We start from the raw sequence: 23,263 nt of genomic DNA on the forward strand, positions 1-23,263 counted from the left end.
CCATTCCACTTCTCCACAACAACCACAGAAGGCTTTGAATATGGCGATGTGTGGAATATGAAAACGAAGCAAACACAAAGCTGATTAGAATTAGGTAGGACCGTGTTATCCTTCCTCCTCCTCATCGCGGCCTCAGTGCAGAGAACAGGAAGTGACCTTCGATAAGCTCACCTCCACGCTGGGCATGCGTCCAGAGTAGTTGGCGGCGGTGTAGCCGAAGGTGACGTTGGCGATGAGCTTGAGTCCGAGCTGCCGGGCGTCCAGCAGCTTCGTCAGGGTCTTGTCCTGCTTGTAGGCTTTCATCGACTGCTTCACCATGATCCTGGTGCTCAGGATCTCCTCCAGCATGCTGGGCAGGACGCCTTTACGCACAGACGACTGGACACACACACACACACACACAACAAAGGGGTGAACACAGGGCGCAGTGGTCCACATTCACACTGCAGGAGGGTTTCTTTCTGTTCTACTCGGGATGCACCGATACCGACTCACACAGCTGGAGTAGGTGTCTTCAACAATGGGGCCACCTATTCAATGTAAGTATATTATATTCATACATTACAGACTGGAATTGCTGGTGTACGATTTGGTATTCTAAAAATAAATAACAATTCAACAAATTTATATCTATATGTCGATCTTTAGCAAACGCGTTAAACACACACAAGCAGTGTTTTAGGAACAAAATGACATAAACAACAAAACAGTCAGTATAACTACTCCACAATGCTTCAGTTTGGATGCAAAGAAAATATGTGCTGCAATAAATGCAACAAATTGCAGAAGTGAAAGTCAAACTAAATCTTTGTGAAGTTTGGCAGCGGCACTCTAAAGTTAGTTTGATTGGTGTACTACAAAGATAAATATATAACACATGGTTTAGATGAAGGGCACATCGACAGAGTGGTCCAGAAACTAAACTACAAATATCCAGCTTCAGCAAAACATCCATCAATAAAAGAAATAAAATCAGATCCATAGTTGAGTTCCTTCTGTGCTTTTTAATAACCTCATTACACATGACCGGTGTTCACTGTGCTGTGGCTGTGTGTGTGTAGGTGTGTGTGTGTGTGTGTGTTACGTAATGAGACTGGGACCGGGGCCAGGGAGTGTGGAGCGATGAGTGAATGAGAGAAAAGAATGAATGGGAGGACGTAGAGCATGAAGTGGGCTTTCTATAGACGTACTTGGCCTCCGCAGCAGCTAATGAACCTTAATCAAGCTGCACTGCTGGAAGACTCAGACAAATGATTCATCCTCGGGGGGCCCCGAGTGTTTTTTATCAAAGACAACACACAGGTAGAGTGAAGGGCAGAGGGTGGCGTACCTTGACGAAGGCGACGCCGTTGGGTGACACGGTGATGTCGTTGCGGAGCTGGTAGAGGAGCTCAGGAGGAACCCGCAGGGAGGAGCAGCCGAACTTAAACTCATCGGGTCTGAAACAGAAGACGCGGGTGTGTTAATGTCAGAGAGAGGCAATTCTCATCCCTTATCGGTACTTAGTTGTCACACTGCACTGCTGGCAGCATCTTAGCTATCGCTCGATCACCTGGGTATGACTAAGAGTCTGTAGCAGCCTCACTGTGGCAGCAAGGTTCCCCTCTAAAAAGGGCCAAAATGTCAATCTGAGGGGCCGCAAAATGATTCCTGGTGTGTTGAGACCAATGTAAAGCACCTTGCTCTGTATATTCCTTTTTCTTTTACTATATATACACATGTTTGTACTTTATGAAGAAAAGCTGCTTTATATTGAATTGAACTATGACTGTGGTTCTTGTTATTACCTAGGACGTGCTGTGTTCCTCTATGTTTGTTTGTATTCCTGCTATGCTCTCAAAGAAAACACATTTAAAAAACTATTGAACTATATTACATTTTTTCGACTAATCTTATTTTGAATTAACAGATTTCCAGTTATTCCGAGGTCATAATGACAAGTTGAAAGGGGAGAATCCCTCTTTGGTGGATGTATGTGCATCGTGTGCTAAGTGGTCCCTGCTTTATTTTACAGGGTGCCAAAACTCTATCAAATGTTTGGAAATACGGAAATATTGTCCATGAAGATTTCCCAGAGTCCAGGGTCCTCATATGTTTTCTCTAAAGTTTACAATCATGTAAGAGACAAGCAACACGATCTCACATTGCATTGTTTGTCGTTTTTCTTTGATTAATGCTAAAAACATGAAACATTAAAAGTGCTGGATGAATGTCCGATCGCTGTGTATAACCAGTTAAACCGAAGATCGAGTGGTCAGTCAGTTAACGGCCACTTCCTACAAAACATGTGCGGCTGTTATAGCAACAAGCCGATGACAGGTTCAATTATTAAAAGTAAAATAACTATTTAAAACGGTTACAGACGAATACAAAATAAATCCAGCATTGCAGCTGGAGCTCCTGAAGCTAATTTGCCGCTTTCCTACTCTGCTGGGAGTGAAGAGCATGAAGCCAGCCACCTCTGAGTGGCAGACAGATGCATGTTGGGAGGAAAAGTGTTCATGGCTCCTGCTGTTGCTATGCAACTACAGTAAGCCTGAAATATATCCCAACTTGCAGCGCTCTCTGCTCTTAGCTGTGAACACCATGCGGAGCTCTCAGCGTGTCAGTTCCATTAAAAATAACGAGGAGGAAGGAAGGCAGCGCCGGAAAGGACACTTTCCTGGCAGACGCGCCACTTAAGCGAGTTGTGTTTGTGTCGGGCCCCGCCGCGTGCTTACGTTCCCAGGCTGTCCACGTGGCCCAGGCAGGTGGAGTAGCAGTAGTTGTACGCGATGACGATGGAGGGATAGAGCGACTGGAAGTCCAACACAATCACTGAGTTGCTGTAGAAGCGCGACTCGGGCTCCATCACCAGAGGAATGCACTGCGGCGCCCTCTGCTGGGCTCGCTGCTGGATGCTGGGCGTCACGGGGATGTAGTTCAGCGGCTTGGCCAGGCGGAGCATCATGGACTCAACGCGGTACTGGAGGGACAAAGAAGGAAGAACGTTAAATATCTTAAAACTTAAAGTGGAGATTAATGTAAAATGTGTTTTAAACCCTTAAACATTTTTTGTGTCTTCTTTATTTCCTCTATAATTACCTTTGATACGCTATGAATGTATTTAGTCAGTCTATCTAGTTATCAATGCATTTCTAAGACAGACACATACTATCACATCGAAGTGCTGCTGTTGCAGTTCACAAAAACAATGAGGTATAGGGTTTAATATTGTGAGTCACAGCAATCGCTGCACTCTGATCAGTGGCGCCAGAGGAAGTCAAGTCAGGCGAGATGATGCGGCTACAGAGCAGGAAACTGTGGACCAACCTGTGATCCTCGGGTCAGAACGTGAAAGAACTGAATCCCAAACAATCTGGCCAGCTCGCTGGTTCTGCCGATGATGTCGCGCTGCTGAAGAAGCTGCATTGAGCCTCGCACGCGGCTCACGTAGTGGTCCACCATCTTCCACCTAACACACACACACAAGTATTCATTTTAACGGCTTAATGTATGTGTAGTATTTGCTGAGAGGCGTGTGTTTGGTGCGGGCACAAACCTGTAGAGGTCGGTGTTGTGGTCGAACCAGTCGGACAGTGTGCGGGGGCTGTAGAGGGGGAAGCGCTGGTGGAGCACATGGAAGGCCACGTTCTCAAAAGTGTAGTTGTTCAGCGTCGCCTGGGGGGAGAAAATGAAAAATAAATAAAACTTATCTGAAGACCATTTCCTCGAAGGTAGATCCTCCACGACTGTTCATCAAGTCAGTCAGACCTCGACTCCTTGGTTGATGTTGTGTATCAAATTCAAAAGTCCTGTCGGGGCGAATACACTCAAAAGCTATTTCATACAATAAACGTGTGAAAGCAGGAGGAAGATATTCAGTGAACAACTTGTAACACGCCCAGACTTTCCTTGTCTGATTTGTACAGAGGAATCCTTTTATGGCAGTGGTTTCTACGGTTTTCTTTTTGTGACCACTAATCACAGGTTATGGCCTTTGTGTAGACATTTGACCAAAGAGCGGTTTCCTTTCCTCATAGAACGGTTTTTAGACTCACGGTGAGGTCAAGGTATCCAGTATTTCACAAGAAAAAAAAAACTTAATACACATAGTTCTGTGTAACAGAAATGATTCTTTTATTTTTATGACTCTTTGAGGGGTCCCAAACGCACGTTTTTATGATGTTCCACAAATCTCATGACTCCCCGCGGGGCCCAAAATTAATTAGAGAAAATGCCCCTGAAGACTCATGAAATATAATGGAAATTCCTCCAAATCATTCAAACTCTTTTGCTAACTGTTGCATTTCTCACACAGTATTTTTGTTGAGCTGTGACACAGTTAAATATGAATGTAACTACTGGCCATAAGAGGGCCTCCCTGTGTGTTCTGAGTGAGTGATCAAAAAGCAACGGGGCTCAGCCTAAAGCTGAAGAAAGGACTGGCACCATGCAGACATCAGCAGGGAATCCAAACAAACACACAGCAATCAAAGAGACTCATTGGACGGGTAGAGGATGAGGCAAGATCTGATTTTGTAGTTTCAATGAAAAGGATTAAATAACACCCAATACATCAAAACAAAAAATCAAGTGGAACCAGAACACCAGTGGTGAGAATCCTGCCTGGAGGAATGAGAGAAAGTAGGTCACAAGCTAAAACTTTTGAGAACAACAGTGTGTGTGTGTGTGTGTGTGTGTGTGCAGGAGTTGGGTGGAGGTCATGCCGGGACACCTGCCTCAGTCTTCATCGTCCTCCACAGGTTGAGGGTGATGCGTCCGATGATGTTGATCTCGCTCATGGTGTCGGCTCCGTACTCGTCTCTGTCTGCGGCGAAGCGGTTCTCTTTGGAGTCACCTGAGGACACGCACAGAGCCAGACACACATCCGATTACAGAGGAGGAGGCTCTCTATGCAGCTACCACACACACACACACACACACACACACACACACACACACACACACACACACACACACACACACACACACACACACACACACACACACACACACGAGAACAAATCTGCTTTGAACTCAGACTGCTTCCTGTTAACTGTTAGAGGAGCAGCTGTGGTGACAGTCGGCCCTACCTGGCACTCGTGACAGCTGCTGACACAGGTCCACGCCGAGCGCTGCGGCCCGCTGGAGGAGGTAGCCCCAGGAGCGCATCTGCACCTCGTAGCCCACCAGGATGTCTGGGTCAAACCTGACAGAACAACAGCCATGTCAGAGCCAAGGCTTCGTTTTCCCGACCAATGAACATGTCCAGTGGTTGCTTAGCTTAGTATTTCATAACCCAAATAATGCTTTTGAGCAGTATGTAAAGGAGCTGCGTAAAAACCACGTGCTTACACACCTCCTCATGATGGTGATCAGCTCCTGAAACAGCACCTTCTCATCGGTGGCGTATGTCACCTGCAGCCCAGAGACGCCCGACCTGACCAGCAGGGGCGCTGTTCCTCTGTGACTTGCTGAGGGTGTGCAAACACAATGTTCAGTCGGGCTGTATACTATACTATGTACCATACAATATTTATGGTTAAATCTAATTTAAGGAAAACGGTCATTGTATAAAGAACATCATTTTGTGGTTCTGCATTTGCAGAGGGCACATATCTTAGAAAATGAGATAAAGTATTGGAGTTAATCTTTGCATGTCATTCAAAGTCAAAAGTGTTTTTGAGAATCTATGCATTATCACAAAACATTATACTGTGATACTCATCAGCCTGACTGTACGTAGGCACTGATCGTGTGACTACGAGCAACACGTGCAAAACAATGCGTCCTACTTAGACTAAAATAATGCAACATATGATTAAATCTTAGTACAAATAATGTCCTCTTCAGCAGCGCTGTGATAAAGTCAGTTGTAACCTTGGTCACTGCTTTGACGGTCTTTGTCCACCACTATGGCGCCCGTCAGCTGGGTGCTGTCGACATCGGGCAGGGGAGCATCACAACTGAGGCAGTAGAATAAGGCACATATGGGGTCGAACTCGGGGTCAGGCTCGAGGTCACGTCGGGTTCTTGCATGGAGCTCCATGCCTATCAGTGTAAGGTGCTGGACCTGGGGGGGTGGGGGACATTAGACTGTGTTGAGGTCCCAGATGTGCCAACTTTTCTTTTAGCTTGATGTACAAACAAATCTTTAGAGCGCTTGTTCTGGCGATATAAAATGTTTTTTAATAAAATACAATATGTCATTTTGATATTGCTTATTTATAAATGTGAATGTTATGTGCACAACAAGAGAACGGAAATGAACAAATCTTGGCTGCCACTTAAAACTGTAAGAACCTAATTAGATTGTATAGTACTCTAAAAGACTCTGATTCAATAAGCGCATTTATTAAATATCTATCTAACCTTAAATAGTGGACTCTTCTACCCTAAAAGCACCAAACAAAACCCAGACAGTCTGGGAAAAGGATGGGGCGGCTCACCTCATGCAGAGCTTTGGCATCCTGCAGGTTTTGCATGCTGATTTTGAAACCGTAAGAGTTGGCTATGCTGGGGCCTTCAATCTCAGAGTTATCATTCTTTGGCACATTCAAAGCAGCAAACTGGTTCTGTGGAAGACAAAGAGTACATGAGAAACATCAAATGAACAGCAAAAAAAACATTATGGCTAACTTCAACAAGCTGGAGTCATCATATCAGGTAGATATAATACAGTTCTACACTGGTATTAAAACCCTTTTCCCTGAGTTCCCCATGTGGTGAGAGGTCTAAACAAAATCAAAATCAGTCTGACCTTCATCTGTGTGTTCAGCAACACTCGTCTCAGCGGGTCCACTTCGCATCTCCTCCTTTGCTGGAGTCTCTGAGAAATGGGATCCTCTGCAGCAGGAGTAAGAAACAGGAAGACAACATGAAGAAACAATCACTGTAATCAATGAATAAGTCAGCTATGATAAATTCCTGGCTAACAGATTACAGGCAGAATGTTTTCTTACCCTTAGATATGGGCGTGCTGCACACAGGCTCCAGATCTTCCTTGCTTCTCCGCCTCCTCCTTAAAAAGGGGGTGCTGTGAAGGAGGTGGGGACTCGTCCTCCCCTCTTCCCTGTTACTGAGATTGCGGAGCGAAGGGCTGGGATTCCCCCCCATTCTCTCCAGGGAGTTAGAGAGCCCAGGTGACAGTAGTTCTGGAGAGTTTTCACTTTGCCTGTTTCCGCTGAGCCGGTCGGGCCCTAAGGGGCTGGGCTGACAGGACTGCTGCCAGGGAGGCAGCTCTGGGGACTCTGGAGAGGTGGTTTTATCGTCGTGATCATCGTTCTCTCTGGCCTCCCGCTCAATATCCACGCCACCTTCATCTGAAACCGGACTCACCGCTGTGGATTTACAATGAGAGCCTGTGTTCTCCATGGGAGTTATGATTAAGGACAGGTTGCCTTTCTTCCTCCTTTGCATCCTGATACTGGAGAGTCTCTCGCACAGCTCAACCTTCGCTGCTGGACAGCTGGAAGCAGCTGGCTGCTCAGTTCTTTCTGGGTTCCTCTCCACATCCAGCCCAACCCTCCCCTTCTTCAGCAGCCCTTTTTGCAAACTCTCGTACTGTTTCCTGGCTTCCAGCCACAGCTGCACACGCTCTCTACTTGGAGGGTTTTTGCAGGGCAGCAGGATGACCTTCTTGTCACTGGCAGAGGACGGGTCAAGCTCGGCATGGTCTTTGCTGGCCTCTGAGGCCTGAGCTCCCGAGGCTTGGGAAGATGAGGTAATAGTGATGGCAGGGTGTGTCATGGCTGAGAAGGCCGTCTTCCAGAAATGGAGGCCCTCCAAAGACAGGTCTCCACTGAACTCTGCCAGCTCCTTAGTCAGCCGTGTATGCACCGTTAACTTACGGCCGCCAACTTCCCTGGAGAGACAACAGAGGAATCTTTCATGAATCACTGCAATTCTACAACTTCAGAAGTGGAAAACTTTGCAAAAACACGAGTGATGTATTAAATAAAGACCTGTCGATAGTATTGATTAGAGCCCGACTAATACTGGATTTGTTAGGGTTTGATATTTGAGTGTGAGAAAAAAACTAGATGTATTGGGTTCCATTTGGACTTACTAATGTTTTTCATAAGATTCCCCTAAATTGTGTTATATAAGACTGACCAGATGTGACCAGATGTAGAAACCTGATTGTCCATAACACTACTAGTGGTCAGAAACTCTGCAGGGTACACTTAAACAACTTACTTATCCGCTGAAATATATACGATACAATATATCCGAGTGACTAAAATTGGGCGATAATGTCAGTCATGCTAGTGTAGCATTTTTCTTACGTGTACATTTAGTCCACACATGCATGCAAGATGCCTTAAATATTATTACTTTGTGCTGATGGTGCATAAAGCCTTACATTGGTTTCCCTGGCGCATCACAGGGGTTGCTGCAGAAGGGCTCCTGGAATGTGGCCTCCGATATCTCCAGGTCCAGCAGAGTGCCGAGGATCTCCTCCCGACTTGGAGGGGACATGAGGGGCTTGAGGACGTGGGCTCCACCTCCTGCTCCCCGCAGCAGCTGGCTTGCCCTCACCTGGGATAGAGAGCTGATGGAGCGTGGAGAGCTACTGGGCGTGGTGGACGTTAGTCCATCAATGCCCTCCAGAAGATCCCCTGTTGGGGAGCCCTCATGGTCGACGAATGACGCAGAGCTTAAAGGCAAAGGTAGGACAGAGTCGAAGACGGAAAAGAGCAGCTCCTTTCTCTCACAGTGAAAGTCTTGAAAGGGGCTGAGTGTGTGGGCTTTACCTAAAGAGAAGTCCCACTCTCTGCTCTTGGTTTTCTCTGAGTCGAGGAATGTGAGGTGATTTGATAGAGACTCCCCGTTCTCGGGTCTATCAAAGAGGTCAGGGCTGACGGGCCTTGCTTTGTGCCAGTCAGAGCCCCTCTGAAGCTCCTCCCCAGAATCAAATAGCCTATCAAGTTTCTTCTCAAAGCCCAGTGCCTGAGCAGATACAACTTCCTGGCTGACATCACTCAAGAACTTAACTGGTAAATTCTTATCAGTCAGGACAAACTGACTGCCGCTGTACGGGCTGGAGAACTCTGTCTGATCAATGGCATTTATATCAAAGGTATAGTTGTGTGGGAGCTCTGGTGACAAGCTGTCCTCTATGTAGTTGCAGCTGTCCAGGCCTGGGTCTGACAGGAAGATGGGGCAGTCATCGGACATGTTGCCCTCCTGCTTCACCGATAGATTTGGCTGAGTGCTGCTTGCCTTGCCTTTCCTGATTCTGGGCTTTTTATCCTTGGGAGTGGTAGATTTCGGGGCCCTTGGTTTCCGTGGGGTGGCGGAGGGAGCTCTTCTGGATTTGACTGGTTTAGATTTGGGATCTAGTAGTGCTGTGGCCTGAGCTATGGCAGTTGAGTGGCTGTCTGCACCAACCACTTGTAGAGGAAGAGCCTTTCCCTGCTGCCTCTTCTGGAGAAGCTGCTTGAGGACAGCCAAGCCAGAGGGGGTCTCGGAGAGAGTGGGGATCTGCCCGTTCTTAGGGCCCGAGTGTGGGGAGGCTTTGGAGTCTTTCCTGTCTTCCAGTAGGGGTCTACCAGCCAGAGGAGATGGAGGAGCTGTGCACTTCTCTTGTGAAGCCTCTAGCTTTACCACAGTGGTCTGGCAACCTTGCTGCTTCAGCTGAACCGGTACTGAAAAGCTTTGGTTGACCTCCATGATGGAAGTCTCATAGTCCTCAACCTTTGGTTCTATAGACTGGGCTACTAAGTTAGAGTCTGAATTAGATGCTGGCTGGGAACTGCCCTGGCTGTTGCCATCTGTACTCATTGGCTGCTGAAATGGAGGGACGTCTTGAGAGGAACTCACAGTAGGAGGTAGCTCATCCTCCAGGAAAAGAAGCTGGGAGGTGTCTTGACTTGAGTCATGGCTTTTGTGTTCCTCAGTCTTCTTTTTGCGAGACTTTCTCGGTCTTGTGGTGATTGTAGAACTGTTCAAGATGCTTTCTGCTGTATCTTTAGCTTTCTTCCTCTGTTTTGGAGCACCACCACTCCTTGGTCTTGATTTCTCTTTTTGGGGTTCCTCTTCCGCCTGAGGCTTAGTAACAGACCTACTTACTTTCCTTTTAGTGTCTGTGGATCTCTTAGGTTTGGCAGTTTTTTGTGCTCCTTTGGTTGAACACACTGTGTGTGCTTTGTGAGAAGCAGAACTAAGACATGGGTCACTGAGTGGGTTTATCAGCTGTTCTGAACTCCTGGTGTCCATGAGAGGGTCACTTGGGGACCAACAACGAGGGGGTGTCGAGTTTGTAGGACTTGGGGATCTATCAGAAAGGTAGCCCAACTCTACCATGACATCAGAATAATCAAGGTCATGGTCGTCTGCTAGCTCACAGTAACATGGTCTAGGGGGCGGTAGCGAGGGTAGAATTGAACCTCTCTGGAAGCCTTTAGTCCTTTTGACCCTTTCACCCTGTCTGACTGGAGGTTTGGAGGAGTTGCAGACTGTTTTCTTATTTGTGGAAGTGACCTTTGCCTTTCTTTTGGGCAGTTTTTTTGCCTTTGAATCAGGAATGGGAAACTTGACAGCAGCGGATTCTGGCACCGTGGGCCAGAATCCTTTAAGAGGGGCTAGTTTATTGTACTGGTCTAGCTTGTCCGACGTCAGCGTCACCAACTGCTCCTCTGCATTCACTTTGGACATCTTCACCAGCATGTTTTTCTGTCCTTTAAACCTGTTGATGATAATGTACTTGATAATAATAGGGGGTTCCTTCTTGCGCCGTTTCTGGTGTTTTACTTCCTGCCCACTGGGGACATTGGTGTCGTCCTTAAATCGTTCTTTGACGGAAGCTGGACTTTTAGAACGAGTGGCACCTGAGTATTCTCCATCCTCACCATCATAGATCATCTTCCGTTTGGCCCTCAAGGTGTATTTACTACCAGGCAGCGCTGAGGGTTTAGTACAGGTGACCTTAGCTGATAAATCCTGCAATGGGCTTAAGCTATCCTCTGCTGAGTCTTTAACTTCTAAGGAAAAACTGGAAAAGGTGGTGGCAGGGGGCTCTGAAAGTGGTTCCGTCTGTTCACTTACAGAGCTGTCCTCACTTTCTGTCTCCTCCTTTGTGATTGGCTCCTCCTCCATGATTGGCACATCTTCAATTGGCTCGGCCTCTTTTATAGAGTTATTCTCCAAAACTGGCATCTCTGCGTCTACAGTCACTGGACAAGCAGGCGTGGTAAAGGTGAGGCCAGTGCTATCCTGGCTGTCAGAGGTAGAGCTTTCAAATATGCTTATTTTATTCCTCTGTCCCGACATTCCCAAACCTTTTTTATACATTTTTAGCCTAGACCTGCGAGGCTGGGCCTGTTCAAGCTTGCTGCAGGGATCTGCCGGCTTTTTGCTCCCAGCTTTCTTCCTACTGAGGCAGTTGGAGAGGATGACACTTGGGAAGAACTTGTAGTGTGCTTCCTGCTGGGCCACAATAGTCCTCTCAGTCTTATTTTCCTGATAGTCCTCGTACCTGATTTTGAGTTCACCAACATCCCCCTCCTCACTGTCCTGGCCCATTTCTTCCTCTTGAGGATCAAGAAATCCATCATCCACCATGGGTGAAGGAGCTGAGGAGATGTTCCTCAGGATGGGGCTTTTACTGTCCTTCTGGCTCAGGTCCAGCTCGGTCTTAGCTGAACAGTTTCTCAGCTCTGAGTAACAGAGAGAGAAGGTCCTATGGTTCTGAAGAATGGACAGACAGTTTGTTTCTACATTCTTTATGCTGCCGTACTTCTTCCCGTTTTTGGTGACTTTTCCGTTACCAAATGGGAAACTTTCTAGGTCTGTCTTATCCAACGCTATGGAGGTTTTCTTGTCATATGTGTACAGGGGTCGTATGTTCTGTTTGTCTACGCAGATGGGAGACACCTCAGGGTGACTGGATAACTTGCAGGGGATGGGGTGTTTGACTGGAGGGATGTAGGGTATTTCTTTATTAAACTTGAACCCTGTTGAACATTCACTACTGCTGTCTTGGCTGCTTTTTGATTGAAAGTGCTTGTCAAGTGGTTGCTCCGTGTCCAGAACATGAACTGGTCTGTGCTCAGGAAAGATCTTAGCTGAAGAAGGCGGCTCCAGGTGAACTGTCTCCCCGGAAAAGGGATTCCTCTTCCCGAGCATCTTCTCTGAGACTATGACAGAAGACTGGGTCCTGGAGCCACTGTCCGTTAAGGATGAATCTATGGATACAACAAAAGAGGCTCCTGATTAAGGGTTATCAGCAGAAAAAAATAGATTTAGATTTTCAGAAAACATTCTGGCTAAGTTAAGAGAAAAATAAAGGGGCGTTAGTTCTAACTTTAAGGCTGCTTAGTTGTTGTTTTAAGCACTAAAAGTATCTCCTAAGTATGAGAGAATGTAGAGGTCTAGAGGAGTCCTAAGTCACGAAAAGACCTGCTCACAGTCTGTAATGTGCTGCAGGTAATCCATCTCAATGCTGTGAAACTCATTTTAAAATTAGCGCTCATTAAATAAGGACTGAATCTGCTCACTAACAAATCAAACTAATCCATTAACACTGGAGATGATGGCTGGCGCAATTCTATGCTACTTGGACACTGGACAGTTGTTTGACAGTTCATTAAGTGCATATTAAATCATCTCCAACTGCAATTAATACATGAAAAAGATGATGTTATGGCCATTACTGGATTATCCAGTAAAATATATGCTATATGTAGAATTAACACCTCTCTTTTGTCGGCTGGAAAGAAATGTCATATGCTGATGGCATTTGATGCCAGATACAATATACTTGACAAATCAATATTTTCATGTATGAAATCTGTACGACAGTTTATCTAAAACATTGTTTATGAAATCTATCTTATCCAATCTCATACATGTATTTCTTATTTGCTCCTCAAGCTCCTGTTTACTGAATATATTTATAATGTTTATACTGACACAAAAGGTCACCTTTTAGGAGAACTAGTAGCGGTACGATACCGTCCTTTGTGAATACAGCCCCAGAAAATCGTTTTAATCAGAACCGATTTAACGAGGCTGTTACATACGCTTGTCCTGTATCATCTTAAGTGCTCGGTGTAAAGTGTGCACGCTGGTTCCATGTGCTCCAGCTCTGACACCAGCAGCTCTGGCAGTGTTATAAAAAGACCATCTCATTAAAACAAAAGCCTGATGCCATAATAAATAACTAGAGCAAATGGCACATGCACATAAATACACAGGTGCACTCATGATGCCAAGAGTTAATTGACAATAACTCCAGGGAATCAATTACAATCCCAAAGTCTTGCACCGTATTAAATCACAGCTCCCTCGCGACGAAATTAGGTCGTACAGCCGAAACCTCGTGTCAACCGACATTGTTATTGTGCAGCTGCAGTCAGATCTGTATTCTGATATCCTTGATGGAACACCAGCGGGGGGGATGCAAGATAAGCATCAAAAACAGAATGACATTCAAGTGCCGTCTCAGCACGTCACAGCATGAGGTGACTCACCGCTGCTCTCGTCTGCGGCCCCGTCGAGCTGGGGGATGGACAGGTTGGCGAACAGAGAGCTGCTCCCACTCCACTCCATGTCTTCGTCGGAGGACTCCTGCTGCTCGTCGCTGAAGCCGTCGTCTGGCTCCTTCACACCGGGCCTGTACACAAGGGGCATAAGAGGAACACTTGTCAAACAAAGCATAAGCACACTGCTTAGTGTCTACTGGCTCCCGCTCGCACTCAAGCAGAACACACACACACACACAAATACCTTGATGCTGTATTTACTTACATTACTATTTATTAAGATGGGCAGAGACTGTACAGACTAATCCAAATTTCAACCCCAAAATTGATCGCCACAGTCTATTTACTATAAGAATCGGGCAACATTTCTGCCAGATCAGCTGTTGTTTGACATCGTGCTTTGTGTTAAGTTGTCAAAAAAACAAACATTTAACCAAATAAATTGCATCTCTCCAATGTGTAAGCACAAGCTGCCAAACTAAAGTATTGGATTTGCAAAACTATTATTCATATGAAAATCTTCCTGATCAAAGAATAAGTAAACAAGACTACAAATCTGACTAGACAGTCAGTGCCAACTTTCAGTCTTGATAATTTACAATACTCAGAGCAGCAATCACATTTCTGTTGATACAACAAATATCCATCTCTAGTCTCTCATCTGCACATTACCACTGTATACACTCATTTGTGCTCCACTTGTCATGTTAAACTGAACTGTTTCAAGGGCAGACCAAATGGTGAAAACGTGTATTAGATGAACAACTAACTATCTGATGGTTCCATGAAACTACATTTCTGTTAATTTCTCTCTCAGATACGACAGAGACAAACTTGCCTTGGTGAAGGTGAGTTCTCGGGAGGCTCGTTGTCCCACCGCTGTGACATTACCATGCTGAGCTCGGCCTCCACCTTGTCCAGCTCCGGCCCCTCCTCCTCCTCGTCGCTGTTGCAGTGGCAGCTCCCGGCACCAGGAAGTGACTGGGACTGGGAGTTCTGCCTAACGGGGGTCCTGCAGAAACCATCGTTCTCCAGCCCTGCCAGCAGATCGATGATGGCTTGGTCCTGGCTGCTGTCTGCACAGACAACAAAAACAAAGCATTTAAAAAGACATTAAACCAATTAAATCAAAGCGATAAATGAACCCTAGACTTTTACGCCCGTTATTTACGGGCTTTCAGCATTAGTCACCACGTCTATACGCCATATATCAAAATTTCCAGGGTAAGCTGAGCTATTTAGAAAGTCTATCAATTTGTCAATTATGGATGTATTTATTCACATTTTGTCAACACATCACAAATACCTGTATGTGAATAAACATAGGAGAGTTAGTGTTCCAAAGATATACGGACCATGTTGTTGGGACTCTCTTAGTAATGTCAGAAGAAGCACTATTTTAGATTCTCCTTTGTTTTTACTTGAGGGGTTTTCTTTTCGTGTGAGGGCGCTTGAGACCCGAGACTGCTTCTGAACGATCATGTTGCTCAGTGAGTGCGGAGTGGGCCTCTGCTTCGCCTCGATACCCGTTTCTGTTATTTCTTTACATTTTGGTGAATCTACACCACAAAAGGTCATGTTGCGTGTGTTGATTCTGTTACTTTGTAGACTCAACAAAATGTCTAAAAATGATGAATACGATTTCTAATTTCTTAATGGCCATCAGAGATACACTGGGAAGAGTCAGTTGCGTTGGTTCCAGCGATATGTGTATGACATCTGTGCATTAGAGTCTTGGAACACAACTACAAAACACTGATTAAAAAAATGAGTCTATTCATGACACAGACACGGCCTCATGTAAATGTAGGTTTTAAAGAGATTACTGAAGAGTTGCGTGGATCTAAGTGGCTACGTACCTAACAGAGGAGAGTGGTTGGAGGTCTGGGAGAGCGGGAGGAAGGTCTGACTGTTCTCCAGGAGACTCAAGATGGCCTCCTCATCCACGACAGCCTCCTCTGGGACTTTACCACTGCTCCTCAAAGAGTCTTGGGGGGGGGGGGGGGGGGGAGACACACAAGAGTACTGTTAGCATCACTGAAACATCACACTTTATAACTCAGACAGACCTTGATTGAGATCATCAAGAAAAAAAAAAAAGAAGAGTCCGCAACACACACACACACACACACACACACACACACACACACACACACACACACACACACACACACACACACACACACACACACACACACACACACACACACACACACACACACACACACACACACACACACACACACACGCAGCAGTAACACTGTGGTTCAGCATGAGGTCAATGTGTTTCTGTGCGCCTGCAGGAGCCTTGGCAGAGAGAGTGCAGGCAGATTAGGCCAATGCAAATCCCAAAGTAGGCTATGGCAGCTACGGAGACGCTATGAAGAGACTGCGGGAGCTGCGATTGGTCTGCTTGTGTTTTCCTACAAGTTCAGTAGTCTCCCCCTTTGAAAAAAACACCAGACATGTGCTGTGATGCAACACAGAACATAACGAATGAACATATGCAACGATGAGCTCAGCTATCAACGATGGCAAGGCACACGTCTCTTACTCGGGGCGAGAAAAGGCAAACCTTCGGATGGTTGCTCCGTATCATAAAGAGAATGAAAGGCTGTTAACAGAATGACTTACATCTTTGGTTCCTCCCCCTTTAGTTTTTGACAAAACAGTCACACCTCAAGGTCCATTTAACACCAAGCGATACAATTGGAGGCTCCGGGCCAGACTGAAGGTGGAGGTTCAGACACTTGCCATAAGAAAATATATAAAATCACTCTTTGTGAGTGTGCTGGGGTAAACTATTGACTGTGATTTCTGCCATATTGCTCTTTGTGTGGGATTTCATTTGGCAACTCTCCGTTACAGATACTTGGTGTCTTATTTTCCTGCATCCTGAACGTAGTAGGCTGGTTTTCCTCACCTGGCTGCAATTGCCCGTGCGCCTCCACCGCATTAGCCGGGGTGCACGGCAGTCCCTCGGGGGTCAGCGGGTCGGAATGGAGGGTCATTTCACCCAGAAGATCCTCTTGGTCCTCCCCGTCGCTAACGGACGAACCTTGTGTCCTGAGCACAGAGCGAGAGAGAGAGACACATTTTAATTCCTGCTAAAATGACACATTATGGAAGTCTCTTCTATTCATTGCAAACACATGAGAATCGGCAGTTCAGTCAGCTTGGCCGTTACCTGAACCACAAAGCAGAGGACCTTCTGGTATCTGTCCCCCATGCTGTCATGTTTTATTAGCATCTCTTTACTGTGGGTCTTAATCAGGGGAAGTGCTCTGTTTACTCTGCGCGTATGTGTACACGGAGGTAGTGTGTGTGTGAGTGTGGCTGCACATGTGTGGAGAGCGTCTCTAGTCTGCTAAGTGCTGTGTGTGTGTATATGTGTGTATGTGTGTGTGTGCATTAGAGAGGGAATATGAATGGAAAACGGGCAGGCAGCCAACTCGGGCTCTGTATCCCCCCAGATCGCTCTCAGCTACAAGCTGCCTATCACGCTCCCTTACCCATGCTGCCCTGCTGCATCGCCTAGCAACTCACCACTTAGTGACTCTGAAATATTGAAATGCAGACCAGCCGGGCAGCAGGCGCTCACGAGTGGAACAAATTTCACAGGAACGGTCATAAAAAAGAAAAAACGAGTTCCATTTTAGGTGCTGCTCCTGGGCCGATCTAAACCTTGTGTGGAAGACTTTTTTCACATCCGATTTGAGATTGGAGCCTCGTGCCCATGAAGTTACAAGTTTAAATCCTACAACGAGCAGGAGAAAGGTAGTATGTAATGCCCTCAAGCTACTAATTCAACCTCCTGTTGCTCCAGCGGCTGTAGCCATGCATAGTCCATTTTCCCCAGGATGAATTCAAGCTTATACCCGTTTTCTGCCAAAATGTGTGCATATATGCAGGTTTTCTTTGAAGATGCGAAAACCTTCTAAAAAGAAGAAAAAAGGTGTGGACTCCTTTCCCATTGCCTTTCTGTCGTGCCGGACATGGACGTGCCGGGAAACAGTTAGTAAACAGTAAAAAAAGAATTCCGGTGGTTCCTCCTTTTTAAAAAAATATCTGTTACTTATTCCGTCTCTCTTTCGTTCATTTTTAAGTGTTGTACGTTAATAAATTGTCATTTTCAAATCCCTGTAGATTTTATTTATTATATATTCACTTCAATGTGGGTCACATAGCACTGAGCCGGAAAAGAGGGGGGTGAATATTACCGTGTCCACCCTGGTGTCATGTTTCCATCACCGCCGATCAGAGCTGGATGAATAAATACTCGTGACTCACGCAGAGTCGTGTTCTCCCCAAGAATGAAAGCTGAATGTAACCTTTCCCACTGAAGACAAAAGCCAGATGCTAGCAGGTGTTAAGTGTTTTGGTTTTGTCCAGTGGGAAAGGGGCTTTAGAAACACACTGTGATGAAACACACTGCGAACACCAGACAGGTGAAGCTGTGTACCACAGTGTCTGAGCCCAGCAGCAAAGAGGAATAAAGAAAACACTGTTCAGATAGACACGCGGCTGCATTTAGTGACAAGGTACAGCCAGTGAGAGGATGAGATAACGGCTCCTTGCACTAAAACGATAAATCCAACCCTGGCAAATGATTTGTTTTACAGAGGTGATGAATGATGGAAACACATGAAATCAATGGTTTGTTATCGGCTGGCGTCTCGCTGCCATTCCAGCGTCTGAGGAGAGGACGACAGCGAGAGAGATTTTTACTGCAGTCTCATTGTCATTCAGAGAGTTCTCTCTGCCGAGTGCCGTGTGAGGAAAGGGCTCCAGAGAGCCGGCGTGCACGTGCCACCGTCTGGCTGTCTCTTAATTAGTCTGCTAGCTAACGACTTTAGCGGGCGGCGAGGGAGCGAGGCCCGGCAGGCGTCGGGAGATTACCGCAGCGATTAACACATTTCGCCAGCGAGCCACGCCCCCCCTCGCTGCCTTTACTAGCTCTGCTTTGATGTGACAGTTTTAACGGCGGGACCGAAAAAAAGAGAGAAATACAAGGAGGGTGGAGAAAGAGGAAGGGAAAGATATCATTGCACTGAGGTACCAGAAACCCCTCCCATTCACAAATATTTCCATTTTTAGATGTTGTAATATTTAATGAAATGTTTGTGGTGAATGAAATGAGGAGCTATGGTGGGTACATTGTTACATCTGAGAGTGGGGACATACTTTCCATTAACTGTTTACACAGAATTTCCCCTTTGTTGCCTCAAGGCAACATTGTCAAGTCAGGTGAATTTTATTTATATAGCTCAATATCACAAATGTTCCTAAATAGGCATCTCCATCTGTGCAGCACATGATACCCTCGAGCCATAGGGGAAAAAACGCCACTTTAACTGGTAAAATCTGGAGAATTGTGCAGTTAGGCTACTTTTTAGGACAATGTGCTCAATGATGGAGATGTACTATGATTTAAATGATGACCCCGGTTAAGGGGTAAACTATTGATGTGGGCTCGAAGGCAACATTGCTTTGGTTTAAGGGCTCAGGCGTTACTGGATAATGTGGAGGTTTAAGGAATGTGATAATGATGTTTGTTCTGAACAAACAATCATGATGAACATTCCTTTGTTATATGAAAGATTGTGACAAAGATACCTACCAAGCAGGACATTTTACAGTGTGAATGAACTAGAATGATCCCCTTGAGGTTCAATGCCTCCACCTACAAGTCAAGTTGCAGTTTACGCCCATGTCAGAAAATATCATCACTTCATTGCCATCATTTTATCTTATTAGGACTAATAAAATTGTCATTATCAATTATTGAGTTATAGCCAAAAACATGTTTTGAAGTTCTGATCAGTTCATCCTCGAGTCCAGGTGGACGTTTGTGCCAAATTTGAAGAAATTCTCTTCAGGCGTTACGAGAACGGGTGGGACGGAAGGACTCTCTCTGAGAGAGAGGACAGTGAGAGTGACGGCAGTGACAGGGAGGGAGACTGGATCCACCAATCAGGTTTGAGAGGCGGTCGTGCACTTTTTTTTTAAGGATCAAAAGAAACCACACAGCCATGGTCCTTGCAGAATTATTTTTTCCAACCAACAATGATCCATATTTACCACAGCATTCGGTGAAGGGCAGGGTGGAAGTAAGAAACGTATGAAAACACCATATGTGTCTTTCAAATACAACTTTTATGGGGCATATGTTGCTTGTTTTCACCTTGTAACTTTTCCTCTGGATTCAGACTCACTTTTGTTTTTATACCCATATGGCACATTGCCGTTTCCTTTAGAAGGCAGCTGGATCCCCGTGATATCACGAGAGAATCCATCTAGTCAGGTTTCAAGCAATGCGTTTGCGTCCAAACCACAAGAGGCCGGACCAATGGGCGTCCTGTGAAGAGCCACTGGCAGCCAGCGGCGTGGTTCAGATGTGTGCGACGACACAGAGAGGAGACTGTTCGTTCCAAACAACAATGGCGGCTCCTGAAGAGGTTAGCTTAGTTGCTGCAATAGCTTCAGTTCTATCAGAAGTGGAGAGTAATGAAGGAAGAGCAAAGGACGGCACTGAAGGCTCTTCTCAACGGAAAAGATGTTTATCGCTCTTCTCCTGATTAGTAAGAGTTTGATTGACAGATGGTTTATCCAATCACATGCCACGTGTTTTTGAAAAGTACCTGCCCTTTTACAAACACTTTCCAATCACGGCTGCTGAGATGGTTCAGTGTAGCGGGTTCAGGTTAACATTGTTGCCCAGAGACATCCAGAAAATATTTGGTATATCTCGTAGCTCGATACATAATCAAGAGCTTACACGCCAAATGATAATGATGAGAAAGTGTGCTGAAAATGTTTGTGTGACAGAAGTTAGGACTGAAAACATGCAACATAAAAAAAAGAAGGGTGAAAGAAAAATAAATTTGAAATTCCAGCAAAGCCTGCATTGCTGAGTGAGACCTTGCGAACACAGCAGCAACAACAGCGATGCATAATAGAGCAGAGAGGAGGGCTGCGTGTGAGTATTAACAGAGAGAGGGTCGGATAGCCGTGTGTGTGTGTGTGTTCCATCACTCCACACCGAAAGCCCACACTTCTCCCACACCACATTGCCTGCCCCCCCCTCCATTCCTGTCTGATATCAGAGGTTAGTGAATAGAAGCCATCTGGATCTAATGCAGAGGAACGCACTGCTGCCGGGGCCCCGACTGTACTTTTATTTATAACAGGAAATACTTTCATGCCTGTACATCGTGGGAGCGGGAGGGAGTGGGAGCGTAACCTCGTCGACATCGTTTCACTCTCTCCCCCCTTTTTTTTTTCTTCCACGCTACGCCCGTTCTGTCTCCGCCCCCTTCGCTACGTCGGCTCTGACTTTACTTGCTCCCTCCCTCTCTGCCCCGAGAGGACAAAAGGCGCTGACGCGAAGCCAAGAGGCACAGGGAAGACATTTCAGTTCCACACAGAGAATCAAAGATGATGAATGTGGTCGGACACTGCGGTCCGCTGACGTGACTGGAAGCATCTTGTGCTTATTTATAAATGCATTGTTTCATAAGTTCCAGCTTCTTCCCAGTGACTCTGGCTTTCTTCAGTAAAAAAGGGACAAATGTCAAACAGTGACTTTAAAATCGAAGTTGTCCCGAAACACTCTGGCGAGCCCGTCGGTCCCACCGCGACAGAGCGGGGGGGGGGAGGACGAGGAACTTACACGTCAAACTCGTTCTCCTTCAGGATCTCCTTGAACCTCTTCATGAAGATTTTCTCGCTCTCCGTCGAAGTGACGAACTGACGATCTGGAAAACATCAAGACAAACGGTTTCAACAGTGCGATTCCTCGTTCCTGTAAAACTGTCTGCTGTGACATTCACAGAGTTTTTCATCACCGCAAATTCTTAGCTACATCGCGGTTGGTAATTGTCGTTAAGTACGCCGGTAGTGGTCGCTGTCCGTGGAGTTATATCACAATAAAACTGGGTGTAATCCTACATTCCATGACTGTACAACTAAATGTTTTATTTATTTATTTATTTCTGTAGAAACTGTAATCTTGGTAGACCTGTACATTAACATATCTTCTCTCCAAACCCTGTGTACCTGGATCAAGGCCCACACATGTGAAAGCAAACTTGTTTCATCATCAACAGCAGATGGGCCTGTGATTATTTATCACCCTGTTGCCATGACAGCTCCCTCTCTCTGTGTGTGTGTGTGTGTGTGTGTGTGTGTGTGTGTGTGTGTGTGTGTGTGTGTGTGTGTGTGTGTGTGTGTTTAAAGTTGTTAGGGGGGGGTTCCTAACTGAGTGAAATGACCTGCAGGTATTTAAGAGACAGCCACGGTGAGAGCTGGTCGAATCTTTCTTATAGCCTTCAGCAGAGGAGACACTGGACCACCCTATCGGAAAGGGAAGCAGATGATGCCGTCCCACAGTTCTTTGCGGCGGCAACATTTAAAAGCTAAGCACCATACGGCATAGGATAAATTGAAACTGTCATTCTTCGGAGGTGTGATTCTGTCTTGGACAGGAAGCCTTGATTGAATTAAACTGCATTGTACTAATTTTCTATGTGTTAAAAATAAAAACATCCAGCCGTCGAATTCCCCTAGCATCGTGGTTAGAGTTCCCTAACATCTCACATCTTTCCTTGACATCATGACGTTGTCCACTGAGGTCAAGGAAGAGTGTTGAGGATAAGACATGAAGGGGGACATCATATTTGTGACTATTGGACCGCAGCCCAGCTCACTTTAGCTTTGAACATTTTTTAATTTAAACCTACATGTTTCAAAACCTCCACTCATTTTAGGTTCTCCAACCCATATGATAATTACAATTTCTTACAACTGTTTTCATAGTTTTGGGCCATCATTTCTAGTTACAACAGCATTGAGAAGAAAGAAGAAAAGTGTTTAGAATAGTTTCCTCTGAGGATCTGCTCACCTTGTGACTCGGGGGTTTCTATCTGGGAGACCTGGTTCTTCTCTCTCCTCCTCTGCTTCTCGTCCTCCCAGATGGCCTGCAGGCCCGGGTTCCTGCCGATCTGATCTGGGAACAGAGGAGAGTCACAGCACAGTGGGTCAGCTAACAATACCATCACGCTCTACTGCTGTTTATAAGAGCAGTTTTTAACCTACAACACAGAAGGATTTTTTTTATGATGAATCAAAGCGACGCTAGCGCGAACTCTAAAACTCAACCCATTCATGCTGTAGGTACATTTTCAACAGCGCGGGTTTAATTCACAGCTATAGAGCAGATGGAAAAGGATGAGTCAGAACACTGCTCGCCCTGGAGAGGCCTCTCCTCTCCTTTCTTCACTCAGACAGATGCTTGTTGTGGTTTACGGTTCTGCGTCCAGCCTGATTTAAATCATAAGGACTAACTGCATACTTACAGCCTCCATGCAAGTTAACGGAGAAAGAAAAAAAAACATTCAGCAGAACTTGAGGGCCCTCAGACTGACAAGGACATGTTTACTGAGCTGCTCTTTTAAAGCTGCACCAACAAACTCTGCACACGTATGGCTTCCAATGCCAGCGAGTATGTACCCGCTGGTGAAATGTTCGACTTTAATACCAAGAAACTATGTGTCAGCAGTTAACTGCACCGTCGCGTTTACCAGCACAGCTGTGGTTGGCTTCGGGATAAGAAAAAATAAAAAAGGCGAAAAATAACAACTTGACATATTTGAAAAAAAGCAACAAAGAGCCCAAAGACAAAGTCACTAAATCTCAGGATTTAGGCACATTCTGCAGATAGATGCATAACCAAACACAAGCAATAGTTGCATGTGCTCTGGGTGTGCGCGGCTTTGTCAGATAATGCCATCCGG

General features: G+C 45.8%; 1 protein-coding gene across 1 annotated transcript in view; it reads right to left on the reverse strand.

Moving 5' to 3' along the window:
• rev3l (REV3 like, DNA directed polymerase zeta catalytic subunit) overlaps positions 1-23,263 on the reverse strand; it is a 59,340-nt gene that overhangs the window by 4,430 nt on the left and 31,647 nt on the right. The window contains exons 7-25 of the mRNA XM_079180163.1: positions 22,372-22,476; positions 21,142-21,226; positions 16,393-16,535; positions 15,329-15,457; positions 14,308-14,545; positions 13,458-13,600; positions 8,348-12,170; positions 6,945-7,846; positions 6,743-6,828; positions 6,432-6,557; positions 5,863-6,055; positions 5,342-5,456; positions 5,076-5,191; positions 4,722-4,840; positions 3,542-3,660; positions 3,313-3,454; positions 2,721-2,965; positions 1,331-1,439; positions 172-378 (exon numbers count right to left, since the gene is read on the reverse strand). Of these exons, the coding sequence (XP_079036289.1) occupies positions 172-378; positions 1,331-1,439; positions 2,721-2,965; positions 3,313-3,454; positions 3,542-3,660; positions 4,722-4,840; positions 5,076-5,191; positions 5,342-5,456; positions 5,863-6,055; positions 6,432-6,557; positions 6,743-6,828; positions 6,945-7,846; positions 8,348-12,170; positions 13,458-13,600; positions 14,308-14,545; positions 15,329-15,457; positions 16,393-16,535; positions 21,142-21,226; positions 22,372-22,476 (7,145 nt within the window). The remainder of the gene's footprint in view (positions 1-171; positions 379-1,330; positions 1,440-2,720; positions 2,966-3,312; positions 3,455-3,541; positions 3,661-4,721; positions 4,841-5,075; positions 5,192-5,341; positions 5,457-5,862; positions 6,056-6,431; positions 6,558-6,742; positions 6,829-6,944; positions 7,847-8,347; positions 12,171-13,457; positions 13,601-14,307; positions 14,546-15,328; positions 15,458-16,392; positions 16,536-21,141; positions 21,227-22,371; positions 22,477-23,263) is intronic.

This window comes from Pholis gunnellus (assembly GCF_910591455.1).
Source record: "Pholis gunnellus genome assembly, chromosome: 19".
Taxonomy (NCBI): Eukaryota; Metazoa; Chordata; class Actinopteri; order Perciformes; family Pholidae; genus Pholis; species Pholis gunnellus.